Below are 15,143 nucleotides of genomic sequence, written 5' to 3' on the forward strand. Positions count from 1 at the left end.
ATGTTATACTTAGTGACAATACTTTATTGTCAAATAGGTTTCCATATGCATTTTTATTTTTTAAGTTTATTTAGTTATTTTGAGAGAGAGAGAGAGAGAGAGAGAGCGAGCGAGCACATGAGCAGGGGAGGGGCAGAGAGAGAAGGAAAGAGAGAGAATCTGCACCACCAGCGCTGAGCCTGACATGGAGCTTGAACTCACTAACCATGAGATCATGACCTGAGCCGAAATCTAGAGTCAGACACTTAACTGACTAAGCCACCCAGGCTCCTTGTATTGACACTTTTAGTAGACATGTTTGTTTTACAAACATCCAATAATATCGAATATTGATATCATATCTATTTTCTGGGAAAAATTGCACTGAAAGATACCTGGCCAACCTTATTGATGCTAAGTCTTATGGTCTAGACTGTCCAACCTTAGTCAACTGAGATAGATAACTCTAAACAAAACAAAACATAACAAAAGCATGGATCTCAAACAAGCTGTCCTCAAATAACAAAGATGGCTGAAATCATCTGGGGACTTGAGTCCTGTGACACTCCCTGTTGGTTGCCTACCAGCTGCTATTTCCTTATCCTTTTATCTTTGCTGACAGAGCCTGCTTTCCACAATGGAAGCCAGATAATTACTTTCCCAGCTTCCTTTGCAGCTAGGGCAGCAGCCTGTGGTCTACCTCTGACTAACGAGATCTAAGGGGAAATCTGCTGAGAACTTCTGGGAAAAATATTCCTCCCCGATACTAAAAGAGGTGAAGCCTTGTGGTAACTGCCAAGGTGTACAAAGACCTTTTAAAATTTGTCCCTTACTCACTGCTTTTTCTCCATCCTCTGTGTTTCCTCTGTAATCTCCTCAGGTTGTATTACCATTAAATCATTGTTCTGACTATTGTTTTTGCTAAACTGACAAAACAAAAACAAACTATCAAAAACTGTCAATACCTTGGCAATGTGTTGGTGAAATCAAAGGTCAAGTATGTTGGTATTTATAATTAACTACTGACTTAACCATTCTCTTTGGGTTCATAGTTCTCTTTTTGAGCAAAATTAAACACGTGTATTAATCAAATAAATAGCAAGGTGATACTGCAAGTTCAAATGAGATACTCCCTCCGCTCTCATACTTACCTATTCCTTTAACTAAATTACAGTTAGGAAGTTCTACTGGCTTTACTTCTCGGAAAGCATTAAGTCGTGCTCTGGGGGAGAAAAAAGGAACAAAACACACATAAAACTATTCAGAAATGATAATTAAGTTGCACAAGTAAGCTGCCTGTAAAGTTCTCCTTAACTGGACTTTGTCTGGATTTCAATCCCAGGGTTAGTGGTCCCTGCAGTCTGAGCAATTCTACCAGTCAAGGCCAGAGCAAGGCTGGTGGGGCCTCTGGGTACATTCAGTGTTTATTTAACAGAGGTGGATAGATCCACAAAAGAAATACACAGTGTCCTCTCCACAGCTCTGTGCACTTTGGCAGGAATAGGGACCATTTCATCTGCTGTGTAAGGAGTCCTATGTGGAAATTTGGGTTAAATAGCAACATGGTTCCAATTTACTCCATTGATGTTTTAGGGCTGCTGACAGATGGGCCTCCTACCCATCTGCCCAGTCTGGCTCCAAAGCCTGGACTGGGCATCTGCTCTCGGGTGTGTCACTTGAAAAACACAGGTGTGCCTAAAGGATTTATAACTTTAGAAAATCACACCCAAGGCCAGAATATAAAAAGACTCACACACACACACAAACACACACACACACACACACACACACACACACACACACAAGCAACTTATTAAATCTGAGTGCATAAATATCATGGGGAATATTTGAGTGGAGGACATAGGAAAAAAGGACAGATGTGAGAAGGAAGTACCAGCAGGCTGCCTAAGCAGAGCAAAACTATTGATGAGGCATTTGAAAGAACTGGACCACAACATCAGCACAACCAAGGGATTTAAGCAATCAACATTTTTTTTTTGAGAACTAATGATACAATATAGTCTTAGTGAGTAGCAACAATTATCCAAGGACCCCCAGAAATCTTATTTGGCTAGAGATAGGCTGAGAAATTCTTCATAATTTAGTGTCACAGAGGAAGAGGGTGGGCTAGAGGACATTCTAGATAAAATTCTCAATTTGGTATAAAATGATAGGAATTGGGGGGCGTTTGACCTTTCATCCTTTCATTCAGAAAAAAGCATGACATGTTCCTACCACAACGGCACTGGCTACCAATTCCACCTTTGGAAAGGGTCTGACCTAACAGCTTTGTTAAAGCGCCACAGTTTATCCCAAACCACCTCCAGAGTGGAGAGACACCAGGCGGGGTGCTAGAGCTCCAGGGATGGAAGACTAGATGGGGAAGGCCTGGCCTGCAAGCAAAGGGTGGTTCCCTGAATGATGGACTTGAACTTACGAAGTGGACTTTCAAAGGAAAGTTGAGATCTGCCCCCACGACTTAAGAAACTAAAAGGTATTTTAAAAATGGGAACCTGACATTATAATCATGAAAGTTCACAATAAAGAAATAAAAGGGGAAATGATGATGCATCAGGAAAAGCATTTTGCATGGCACACACACACACACACACACACGTGCATGCACATATTCCCCACACCCCTAAAACAACAACAAAAAAAATACTCACCCTAACATACATAATACATTCTTAACTTTTCTATTCAAGTCTATTTCATTCATTTTAAAATGCTGACCATAATCTACTAAAACTGCTATTGTGGACCACCATTTTGAAAAACAGTGGTCAAGAGAAAGCTCCGTGAGTATTTGTAAAGTGCTCCAAGGGATTCAAAGGACAGACACAAAAGATGTTAAAGGTGCAGATCCTATACAAAACACCACAAAAAAGTGACACAGAAGAAGAGACTCAATGTTGAGTGGGCCAAGACCTGTGAAAAATACCAAGGGTAGCCAAATTAGCTTTTCTTAGCGTCAAAACCACACAGGAAGAATAGGTGCACTGCTTGGCTCACAAGGCTCATCAAGCCTGATGGGATCCTAGAAGGCAAAGGAGAGCAGAAGAGATCGGCCCCATCCTAATTCAGGCTTTTCTCTAATGGAAGACAACCTCTAACCTGAAAAAGGTAGAATGATCAAGGAGGCATGACGACAGCACTCAGTTGCTTTCAGTTCACATTTGTGGCTAAAAGGCAAATCATAGCTCAACAGAATAATCATTGCCGCTGCAGTTCAAGTACTGTATACATGCCTTCATTTAACCTTCAAACACCTCTCTGCAGTACTATTATTTTCCTGATTTTACAGATGACTAAGATTAAATGGCTTTCCAAATCCACAAGGTTAGGAAGCGGCTGAATTGGGATTGGAACTCAGGTATGAACGCAAAGCTCACATCCAGTCCTCCTGCTCAAGCAAAATGTACAGGTAACACTACTTACAAACCGGAGGAAGCACCAGAAGACAATTCTCCCGGTGTTACTATAATCCAGCTCATATGTTTTTACCTTAGTCTCAATTATCAGGAAATATCTGGTCAAGAGCTTGATTAAGTCCAAATGTTCTGAGTCCAAGGGATAAAATTCGATGTCTGAGATGTGTCCCTGATTCCTAAGGCCTCTGAAGTCTGACCAGAAATCACACAATCCCTGCTATGAATTATTCTTTGCAAAGATGTGCTTGCTTCTTACAAAAGAAAGCGAGGCTCTTTAGTTTATGTATTAAGAAATCCACTCTGGAACTTTCCTTGGGGCCGTATGCAGCCCCCTCAGTCTACTTTCTGCCACTGTACGCTCCTCATTCATCCAATATTCTCTTTTGGGACCTACTGTGTGCCAAGACCTGTGCTAAGGGCTCTTACACATACTTCCTCAATTGATTTCCTTGTTACCTTTTTCAAAAAATGTTTTTAAAAATTTTTTAACATTTATTTTTGAGAGAGAGACAGAGACAGAGCACAAGTGGGGGAGGGGCAGAGCGAGAGGGAAACACCGGATCCCAAGCAGACTCCAGACTTTGAGCTGTCAGCACAGAGCTGAATGAGGGGCTGGAACCCACGGCCCGTGAGGTCATGACCTGAGCTGAAGTCGGATGCTTAACCGACTGAGCCACCCAAGTGCTCCTCTCCTTGTTACTTTTGAGACGATGATTAATTTTCACCTGATTGATGGGTAAGAAACCAGAGGCACAGAGAAACAAAGTATGTTGCTTCTTGTTCCTTTTTTAAAGGCATAGAGCTGGGACTGGAAATGAGGTGTCATGATACTAGGGGCCCTTTTGTCTATATTGCTCTCACACCATTTTTCATTTGTTCAAGCTTCTCCCTCCATCTAGAACACCCATGCCTCCTAATCCAGGGGGAAGACTCCTATTCATGACTTTCTGTAGCTCCTCTTGGTCTATTGTGATAAGAATAACTCCTTTATCCTCGCAAACCTCCCCATATACAGCTATCAGGTCTCCTACCCAAGTGTTTTGCAGTTATCAGTTTTTGGTCTTGTTGCTCACAGTAAACTCTGAAATCTATGAGTAAATAGCACCGCATCCTGCTCGTCCCTGTGACCCAGCAGGAACCCAGCGCCGGCAGAGAGAAGGAACCCCGTAGATGTCTGCTAAATTGTTTTCTGGAATTACTAGGCTGGTGCATCAGATGGAGAAGATGGTGTTGGTTGCACGGATAGGGAAGACTGGAGAGCTATTTGTTTGTCCTTAGCTTAGGGTCACATGAGGAATTATTATACTATATATTCAAACAGCGCTCATTAGGTGGATCATTCATAGGTGGATTTTTGAAAAAGCATATGGCAATAATAAAAGCTAACATTTACAGAGTACCTTTCATGTGCCAGATTTTATACTTATCCTACTGTGATATGTATTATTATCCCATAATTTTTTCAGGTGGAGAGACAGGCTCAGCATGGTAGAGTGACTTGGAAGTTGAAGAAATGGCATCCAGCCCAGGTCTGCTGGAAGCCACCCCTGCCCTCTTCCCCCTGTAGTGTGGAGTGTGGAGAGGTTATGAGGTGGCAGAAAGGCAAACACTAGCTTTTAATGAAGGGAAACAGCGGTGTCACGCGTTGCAATCAGCACCTTCGGAGTGGGGAAGTTGCTATAGATGCCAGCTGTAACATTCCACACCCCACAGGGCACTGTTTATATCATAGTCCAAGGCATTCCCGGGACTTGCCCATGCACACCCCACAAGGTCACAACAGCTGACTTCACAGATGGACAGGGGAGACTGCTGGTCCAGAGGAGCCCTCTCAGTTCCTTCCTCTGTGCTGTCATCACCTCAAAAGCGTCAGGGAACCCCCTCAAGACACTTTTTGTGTCCTTCTGCAAGTTCCCTCCAGCCCTAGGCCAATGCAGTGTCCTGGGAACCTGCCCCACTCCTGTATACCCTATCTCTGAAGAAAAGACGGTGTAGCCACTGTGGGGGTTGGCTTGCTCCTGATGCAGGCCTCGGGGCACGATCTCTTCCCTTCTCTTCCTTGGGCAGATTCACAATCTTCTCTGGGACTCAAAGGCTTTACTTCTAAAAGTGTAACAAAGGTAATTTACTGATCCTCCAGAATCTCTTGATCTGGTTCTGGCATGGGTGCTGCAGCATTTGCAGGTCCTTTAAAGAAGTGCATACAAATCTCCCGGACATTATTAAATAATGCCAATGAGGATTCAGTAGTGTGGGGTGGGGCCTAGAATTCTGCAACTAGACGCAGCTCCCAGATGATCCTCCTGCGCGCATCTGGTCCGCAGCCCGTTTGAGGAAAGAGGCTTCAGGGCCTTTGGAATAGTGCATGCAATTTCCCTTCCCTCTCCTGCCTGGGCTGTTCCCACTCTCCATCTCCATAACCCCCACCCTCTTGGCCCCACATTGCTCCTGTCCCTGAGGTTCTTCCAGACCCCCTTTCCATTCTAAAACCAGAGGTCCAGCTCCCTCACACTTTCCTCTTCCCTTCTCGGTGGTCTGATTACAGACAGAAGTTTAAAGATTAAGGCTCCCTCCCTCATCGCTGAATCCAGGTGAAATAAAGCATTAAGTTCCTAATTCCAAACCAGACCCCATATCTTCCCACTGTGGCAGCCCCACAGCAGAGTGGCAGCCCCACAGCAGAGTGTCTCCTGCAGACGCATTATCCATGACAGGAAACCACAGGTAACGCCAACAAAGGGACTTGCAGGGACTGATGTTATGTCGGGCTATCATCCATTATACTTTGTACTTTGGTCCTTTCGGAAAAATCAGAATCAGGCTAGAGGCCCAGAAACTAAGGCCAAGGTCCCCTTGTTGCCCAAGGATAGGTCCCAACTTTTTCGGGTTGAAATTTGTTTTGGTGCAAGTCACTGCTATAGGATAGTCCTTTTCACACTACATCCCAGGGAGCTCTACGGGATGCTGATAGATGGTACCCAAAAAGGGAAATGGAGGTGTGGGCAAATAAGTCTGTGAAATGATGGCTTGTGTTGTTGTTGCTTATTTTAGCTGAAGAATTTTTCAAAGCTTGCCGTATGCCAGAATGCATTGCCAATTTGTAGGAAAGGCTGTAGTAGAAAACACTTCCCAAATGTATGTGTCCAAGGAACATATTTTTTCGTGGAGCAAATCTTGTGGCTCATGTTCCAAGGAACAAACTTGGGGAAGTATTAATGGTGAATCACATAGGCTAAGACCACATGTTGACAGAGAAACGTTTTATGACTGGGGTAGGGAAGCTATGCTTTTACACAAAAACATACAAAATGCCTACAGTCTTCATTCTCAGAGTAAATTAAGGAAGGTAAACCAGAAAGAGACCCTCAACTCCCTCCTTGCAGACCTGTAATCCTTTGAGAGACATCTTGGTGGGGGGCCTCTGCAAGAATGGGGGCAGAAGAAACCCAGGTACAGATTCAGAATTGAAAGGATAAAGCCTAGAAGGGGGCTTAGATCTTTGTATCTCATTTATTTTCATCCCAGGATAATACCATGATCTACACATATGCTGGGGGATGCGTGTGCGTGTGTGTGTGTGTGTGTGTGTGTGTGTGTATACACAGAAAGAGAGAGAGAGAGATTTTCCTTTAGCACCAAAGAGTACTATGATTAATGAAAATCCACAAACTGTAATTTTTACATGATTTTAAAACTCACATCACTAACTCTCCATTACCCTTCTCTGATAGTTTGTGATTATAAAAATAATTAACAATTAGAAGAAAAAAACCCAATAGTTTGCAAAAAGTTGTTCTGAAAGAAAGCTTAGGGTCATATAAGTTTTTTAAAGATACAAAATGTTCAATTTGATTTTTAGTAATGTTTTACTTCAAAGTAAATAAGATGTTGATTAAACCTTAGGAACTAGGATGATTTCTAGACTTTGAACCCCTGTAAAGTTACCATCAAACTACTGAAACGTTCTTAAAAACTTTCCTCCCTTTTACAGTACCTTAGGGCTTGTAAATACTTTAAGGGAAGCAGAGCACTAACATTTATTGAATAGTTACTGTGTCCCAGACACTGTGTTAGCTGCTTCATGTATGAGTGTGGATTATTGGCTCAGGCTTATTCAAGCAGACAATGTTAGAGCTGTGAAGTGATTTGCCCAAGATCTCATAATGGAAGGGACATAGCAAGAACCCAGGACATCAAATGCGGGTTGAGCCAGGGTTCTTTCCTTCCCACACCCCTCACCCCTGCCCAACTGGAGCGGATGGGGTGTGGGGAGTAGATCCTCATAGGGTGCGTTTGCTCATACCTGATCTGCTCCACGTGCATTCTGTGTCTCTGTGTGGCCTCAAGGTGACAATCTGCAAGCTGGGAAGATTTACACTGTGGCTGGGGTTTACGCCATGGCTCTTCCCAAACCTACACAATATCGGGGTGCGGGGGATCCTTAGTCTATCCTGAAGAGAGATTGAGAAGTGACTCTGTTGCCAAGGCACACAGATCTTCATGAAAAATCAATCTGTGTATGCCAACAACTTGGCCATCACACCAGTGACAATTTTTCTCCTTACCCCATGTCTCAGGCCATGAACAAGGACATGTTTTCAAGTGGCACACGAAAGTTAGACAAACACTTACGAAAACCCTGCAGGATGTGCATCTAAAACTTCCCTCGGGCTTTCGGTTAAAAGACTACACCCTACTTTCAGGGGCACTCCTGGGGTTGCCAAGGCGGGGTAGGACCAGGGCTGCAGCCCTCACCACAGCCCAACTTACTGATAAGAAGCCCGGTGATCCCTGAAGAGCGCCAGTCCCAACCCCAGGAGGGTGAGCACCATCAGCTTTGCCATGGCTTGGATAAGAATGGATAGCTGGACTGATAAACCTGCCGGCCAGGAGACTGGCTTGCCTGTGGCCCGAGCCTCTCGGGGATAGTCCCTGGGTCCAACCTTCCCTCCAGGCTCCTCCCCTCCCCTCCCCGCTGCACTGCAGAGGCAGGAGCTGCTTGCTCCCTGAGACTTGAGAGGGGAGACAGAGAACAGCTGCCTACGCCCTGCAAGAAGGGGACAGCCTGTTGATTGGTAGAAATGGAGAGCTGTGGGAAAAGAGAGCCAGGCTTTGATGAGCGCTCACTTTGTGCCAGCAAGGTCCTAATCCCTTTGCCTCAGAGGGGTTCAGTAATGTGATCACAGTGACTCAGCCAGAAATGGCACACACATGGAAGGAAGGAAGGAAGGAAGGAAGGAAGGAAGGAAGGAAGGAAGGGAGGGAGGGAGGAAGGAAGGAAGGAAGGAAGGAAGGAAGGAAGGAAGGAAGGAAAGGAAGGGCTGTGATTAGAAGCCCTAAGATCTAACTTTACTCTCACCAGGCTACCACTGTGTGTCATTCTTCAAACATCTGGATTTCTAGCATCTCAATCTCCAAGCACCACTCCTGCCTGACCTTACAGCTCAGCAAGTACATCACTGCATTGTTCATTTATTCTGAGCACTCGCTGACACTTGCCGAGTACCTGTTATGCGCCAGAAATCAGTAAAATATAGCACTACCGCCTGTATAGTGCTGTGGGTAATGCATGCATGTATTATGGATATGCACATATTCTATGGAAAAGAATAAAGCAGGGAAGAAAGATACGGAGCACTGAGGTGCCATTCAAAGAATGGGAGTCAGGGAAAACCTCACTGATAAGGGCACTTCTGAGCAAAGCTGGAAAGAAGGTGCCTCTTTGTACCCATGTCTCCTTTCTCTCCTATTACCATGAATGAAGTGTTTCCTCCTTCACTAAAGGCCAGCCGCTCCCTTCCTTTTCTTCTCAAGGATTTTGGTCCCAGTTACACCTGTCTCTACTGCAGCATCCATCATGTTCTCTTTTCTGGAATAATGCTACCAGATGCCAATGTGCTTTAGTGTCACTCATAGTATTCTGGGGAAAATGCTCTTTCACTGCTCATTCTAACTATGCCCTCTTTCTCTTCTCCCTTTCTCTCTCTCATATATACATGTATATCTATATGATATATAGATATAGATAGATAGATATAGAAATAGATATTTAAATATATATCTCTATCTATATATAGATATATAGATATATATATTTAAATCTCTGAAAGATTTGCCAACAATTGCTGCTTCCATTTTATCATCTCTTGTAACAGCTCAATGATGGCCACAAATTCTTTGATACTTCTCCTATTAAGAACTGAGGCACAGGACTTCTCCCCTCAAGTGGGTGCTGACTCTGTGAATGCCTTAATTCATAAAACACAGTGGTGCTATTCAAGTTTGCGGAAACAGCCTTAGAGACCAGCAGCTTCCACCTCCTGTCACTTGGAATACTTGTCCTTGAACCTTGAGCTTCAGCATAATAAATCTGATCACTCCACTGGAGTGTCCACATGCAAGGTTCTGAACACATGAAGAGGGAAAATGGCCAGCTTCTAGCCATCTACACCAAGGCAGCAGATGTATGAATGAAACCTTCTTGGACACTCCAGAGTAGTCCAGCCACCAACTGAACACCACTGTCACCCCAGTTGACGCCATGTGGAGTAGAAGAATCTACCTGCTGAACCCTGCCCAAATTCCTTACTCGTTGTTTATGAGCTTAAGAGAATGATTGGTTCAGGGGTCCCTGGGTGGCTCAGTCGGTTAAGTGTCCGACCTCACCTCAGGTCATGATCTCACCACTCATGCATTCGAGCCCTGCGTGGGGCTCTGTGCTCACAGCTCAGAGCCTGGAGCCTGCTTCCAGTTCTGTGTCTCCCTCTCTCTGCCCCTCCCCCACTCATGCTCTGTCTCTTTCTCTCAAAAATAAAGTTTAAAAAAAATTAAAAAAAAAGAAAATGATTGGTTCAGCAACTAACTTTAGGGAATGTCTCCTATCTCCCATTCTCTATTTAACCCATTCTAACATAGCTTGTGTTCCTTTGACTCAACTGTAGAATTTGTTCTTATTAAACTACCCATAATATCCATATTATCAAATCTAGTTGTTACTTCAATGCTATAATCATACTCATCCACATTGAGCACAGATCATCAGTCCCTTCTTTTCAAATACTTACCTCTCTTGCATTCTGTGATCCCACCCTTTTGCATTTCCCGCCACCCCCCCCCCCCACCGCCCTACTTTCCTCATCTTCTTTGCAGGTCCTCCTGTCTCTGACCTCTAAATGATGAAGCCCTAGGACTTGTTCTAAAATATCTTCTCTTTCTACACTTTCTCTTGTGGTGATCCATCAATTCCAGTGGACTTAAATACCATTAGTATGCTAGTGTTTCCAAAATATACACACCTAGCTCAAGTCTATTACTGTGGCTCTAATAAATCATTCTTCATCTTTCTAGATAAAGTGGCACACCCCACCTCTAGCAACTTTTTGACATTATCCTATATTTTTAATTACTCATTTTTTTGAAATCATCTGCTTAATACACTTCTATGATTGTGGAGTGTTGCTGCCTAATGGAAAGCAAACTCCTTGAGGTTGGGGGTTTTGTCTTGTTTCCCATTATGACCTCAAAGCAGGGGAAAGAGCCTGGCAAAAAAGTAGTCCCTTATTAAACATTTAATGACTGATAGACTGGTGAGCGCTCATTTTGTCCTCACTGACTAGCTGCCTGGTTTATACTCCCACTGGAATGTCTAATAGTCACCTCAAAATGTGTCCATAGCAGAACTCTTGATTCCCCACCCAACATATTAGGTCCTCCAATCTCTCCACACTTAACCAATCTTCATTTGCCCAGCCCTTTCTCTAATACTTCCTTGCACCAAACGTATCAGTCAGTCCCATAAGCCTTCCTTCTGTATTAATTATCTATTGCTGTACAACAAAGTGGGTAAAAATATAGCAGTTAAAAAGAACAAACATTTATTATCTGATAATTTCTGTGGATCAGTGTCCTAGGTGTGGCATAACTGGGTATCTCTGACTCAAGGTCTTTTGTGAATTGGCAGCTGAGCTGTCAGCCAGAGTTGTTAAGATGGTTAATTTTATGTGTTAGCCTGACTGGAGTAAGGGATGCCCAGATAGCAGGTAAATTATTTTTAGGTGTGTCTGTGACAGTGTTTCCAGAAGAGATGGGCATTTGAATCAGTAAACTGAGTAAGTAAAGAAGATCAACCTTCATTCATGTGTGGGCATCATCCAATCTTTGACGCTTAAATAGAGCAAAAATGTGGAGGAAGGACAAATGCTCTCTCTCTCTCTCTCTCTTTACTTAAGCTGAGATATTCATCTTCTTCTGCCCTTGGACATCAAAGCTTCTGGTTCTTGGGCCTTCAGACTCTGGAATTTGCACCAGTGGCCCCCTCATTTCTTAGGTCTTTGGATTGAATTATACCACTGGCTTTTCTGATTCTCCAGCTTACAGATAGCATGTTGTGGCATATCTCAGCCTTTATGATCATGTAAGCCAATTCCTATGGTAAGTCACCTTTTATCTATCTATCTATCTATCTATCTATCTATCTATCATCTATCTATCATCTATCTATACTATTGGTTCTGTTTTTCTGGAGATCTTTGACCAATGTAGCTGTATTCTCATCTGAAGGCTCATCTGGGGTGGGGTAGAAGAGGTAAGATCAGGTTCCAAAGATCACTTACATGGTTCTTGGCAGTCTTTTATCTTTTGCCTCATGAGACTTTCCACAGAACTGTAGCATAATAAGGTAGATGGCTCTCCCCAGGGTGGAAAACAGAGCAAGAGAGCATGACCCCCAAATGGAAACCACAATCTTACTACAGAAGTGACACCTCTTCACTTCTGCCATATTCTCTTTGTTAGAAGCAAACAACTCCACTCCACTTTTAAAGGGAGAGGAATTAAGCTCTACCTCTTGAGGGGAGGCATAGCAAAGGATTTGTGGGCGTATCTTTAAAACCACCACAACTTGCAAATAAATCTTGAATCTGCTCACTTTTTTCTACTTCCACAGCTATCACTCTGTCCCAGGCTACCATTGTCTCTAGGCTCAAAAAAACTCCTCTTCACTCTTCTCTCCCTCATCCCCCATCCATTCTCCTCACTGCAGCTAGAGCAAGCTCTTAAAAATGTAAATCAGATCATATCATTTCCCCACTTCTCATTTTACTTTCTTATCATGGCCTAAAAGGCCATACAAGAGCTGGACTATGCCTATCACCTGACCTAATTTCTTATCATTCACTCAGCATAATGTTCCAGCAACATTAGCCTTCCTATCACTCTGTAAACATATCAGACTTATTATACCTCATCATTTTTGCTTTTGCTATCCTTTGACTAGAATGTTCTCCCCATCCCTCATGTTCACCTGCTCCCTGACTGCTCCTTGAGTTTCTCTTTCTTGCCATTCAGGTATTAGCTGAAACGTCACCTCTCCTATGAGGCCTTTTTCAATGTTACTATTTATAATAGCCTCCTGTTGCACCCTCTGCCCACCACCAGTCACTAAGACCCCACAGCTGATATGAAATGGTTAGCACAAGTACAAAGCTACTGGTTGTTAGAATAATGACATATCTCTGTTCTGGTCAGTAAATACTTCCTCAAACCCCCCAAGAGATCTTCCACAATGGTGACCATTCCCCTTCCCCTGGAACTCTCCCCACCCAACACACACATACTTTGTCATGATCCAGCAATTAAGAGGCTATTTCCTGGCATGACAGAGTTTCCAAGACTCTTCACCCACATAGTGCTCCAGTCAGCTGTGACTGACTGTGGATGTTCTATGCAGGTTCTTAAAGACTCCATCATCCCTGCCTTACAGCACTCTTCACCATATGGAGGCATCTTGTTTGTCTATCTGTTTACGTGTAGGCAGCCTGCCTTCTATCACTAGTAAACTTGAGAAGGGCACAGACCTTGACTAATTTGTCATCTACCTTCTCTTCAACTCTTAGAACAGTTTCTGGCACAGTAGGTGCTCAAAATTTGGAAAAGGAATGAAAGAATGAACAAATGGCAGCGAATGGGGCATAAAGGAGACAGGAGGAGCAGGGACTGGGGGTGAGTTGGGGAGCAGACAAGGAGATGCCACGCCCTCATCCTCTGATCCAGTGAATTTATTAACTTACTAATTTATTTATTGAATAAATTAGGTAATACATGAATATTGTTTCCAGTTTACTTGTTTTACTCTGTGAGACCTTACAGCAATCATTCTTAACTTTTTTTGAAGGGACTCAACTAACATTGTGACCCTGATGAATGCAGTAAATTCTTCCCTTGGATTCAGAAATACACAGAACACTTGTGCCAGGTTTCAGTATTTCACTGAAGCCCTCGGTGCCAGGGCCAGATACTAAGAACCCTTGTCTAGAAGTGAAAATAACTTGAGTAATGAATGATCTCCACAATCAGTTAGTTTGAAAGGTCTGCTGTCTGTGGGAATGTTGCTCTGGGCTTTTGCAACTACTCTTCCATTTGAAACACTTTTTTCCCCAAACCTCTCTATTCCACATTTGTGATATAACCGAATAGTACTTGCTCCTTCAGGCACACATTTGGAATTTACTTTGGCTAAGTCTTTCTTGATCCCTAATTCTTAAATATCCTTTTCATATGTCCTTTGCCCCATGCTTCTTTATTATTCTTACCACTCTTCATTATTAATACCTTATTACTTTTCTGATTTTCTCATTAGACTATAAACCCATATAATACTGCTTTGTTTATTTTTATAGCCCTGATTGTTGGTTTAGCACCAAATACAGACTAGGTACCCAATATATATTGATTAAAGAAATGAATCAATGTTTGAAAAGCATTACAGGAGCCTCTGGAATACTTTAAAATACCATATTTTATTGACTTTAAAATACCATTGGTGTTAAATATATGATTATTTTATTTTTATTGTTTTATTACTTTAATTATTTTATTATTATACTAGGAAAGAAAAAACTATCAATTAATCTACACACAATGCTAAGAAACTATTAATTCTATACTAATTTCCCATCTCAAAGTTGTTAAAATGTATAAAAAAGATTCTATTCAAATCCATGAAATATGAAAAATTTAAATTTGTGGAAAGTTATAGGTTTTTTAAATTAGAACTTCTTTTTATTACCAGCAGTTTACAACCCAACATTAAAAAAAGAAAACTCTTGTAAAAAACTCAAAACTTGGTCAAAAATTCACACTGACTTTTATAATTCCTTTCCTTTCTTACCTTGTTTTCATGTGCTAAAAACTTATTCACACACATTAAAGTGTTACTTCCAAAACATCCTTGGTAAAAATCACAAGTACTGATTCTTTTATTTTTCCACAAAAACCCAAATTTGCTGAGGATTCAGTAAAATCTGTCAATATATTGAAAGAGAACCAGAGCCACAGTTGCCAAGTTTAATTTTGGGCAAGCACAAAAGGGTTAATTTGGTGGGAGCACTTGGTATTCTTTCTCTAGAACAAGCTGAACCTTGTTGGCAGTAAAGTGTGAAATTCCAGTGTCCTTAGAACTCCAATAACACCATTCTGCCCTTAGCAGCTTTAGCAACTATAGGTGAAAAATATGAAAGCAAAAACACTGGACTTTGAATACTAGATTCACGGTCACTTTCTGAAATATTGTAGTAGCAGAAATAACATTTGTGAAATCAAGATAATTCCTGTGGGTTTGTTGTATGAAATAAATGAGAAAATATCTGCAAATGTAGACGTAAAACAATGGCAGAGCAAACACTAAAATTCTATTCAAGTGGAGAAATGAGCACTTTAAAAAAGTGTTCCCAC

At 42.3% G+C, this 15,143-nt stretch overlaps 1 protein-coding gene across 2 annotated transcripts in view; it reads right to left on the reverse strand.

Annotated features, from left to right (window-relative positions):
• The window catches only part of PON1 (paraoxonase 1), a 34,883-nt gene extending 26,542 nt beyond the window's left edge, over window positions 1-8,341 (reverse strand). For both annotated transcript variants that reach the window (XM_045052399.1, XM_003982775.4), the window contains exons 1-2: window positions 8,184-8,341; window positions 1,131-1,201 (exon numbers count right to left, since the gene is read on the reverse strand). In XM_045052399.1, the coding sequence (XP_044908334.1) occupies window positions 1,131-1,201; window positions 8,184-8,257 (145 nt within the window). In that variant the 5' untranslated portion in view covers window positions 8,258-8,341. The remainder of the gene's footprint in view (window positions 1-1,130; window positions 1,202-8,183) is intronic.
• Window positions 8,342-15,143: the final 6,802 nt, after the last annotated feature.

Source organism: Felis catus, chromosome A2, assembly GCF_018350175.1.
Source record: "Felis catus isolate Fca126 chromosome A2, F.catus_Fca126_mat1.0, whole genome shotgun sequence".
Taxonomy (NCBI): domain Eukaryota; kingdom Metazoa; phylum Chordata; class Mammalia; order Carnivora; family Felidae; genus Felis; species Felis catus.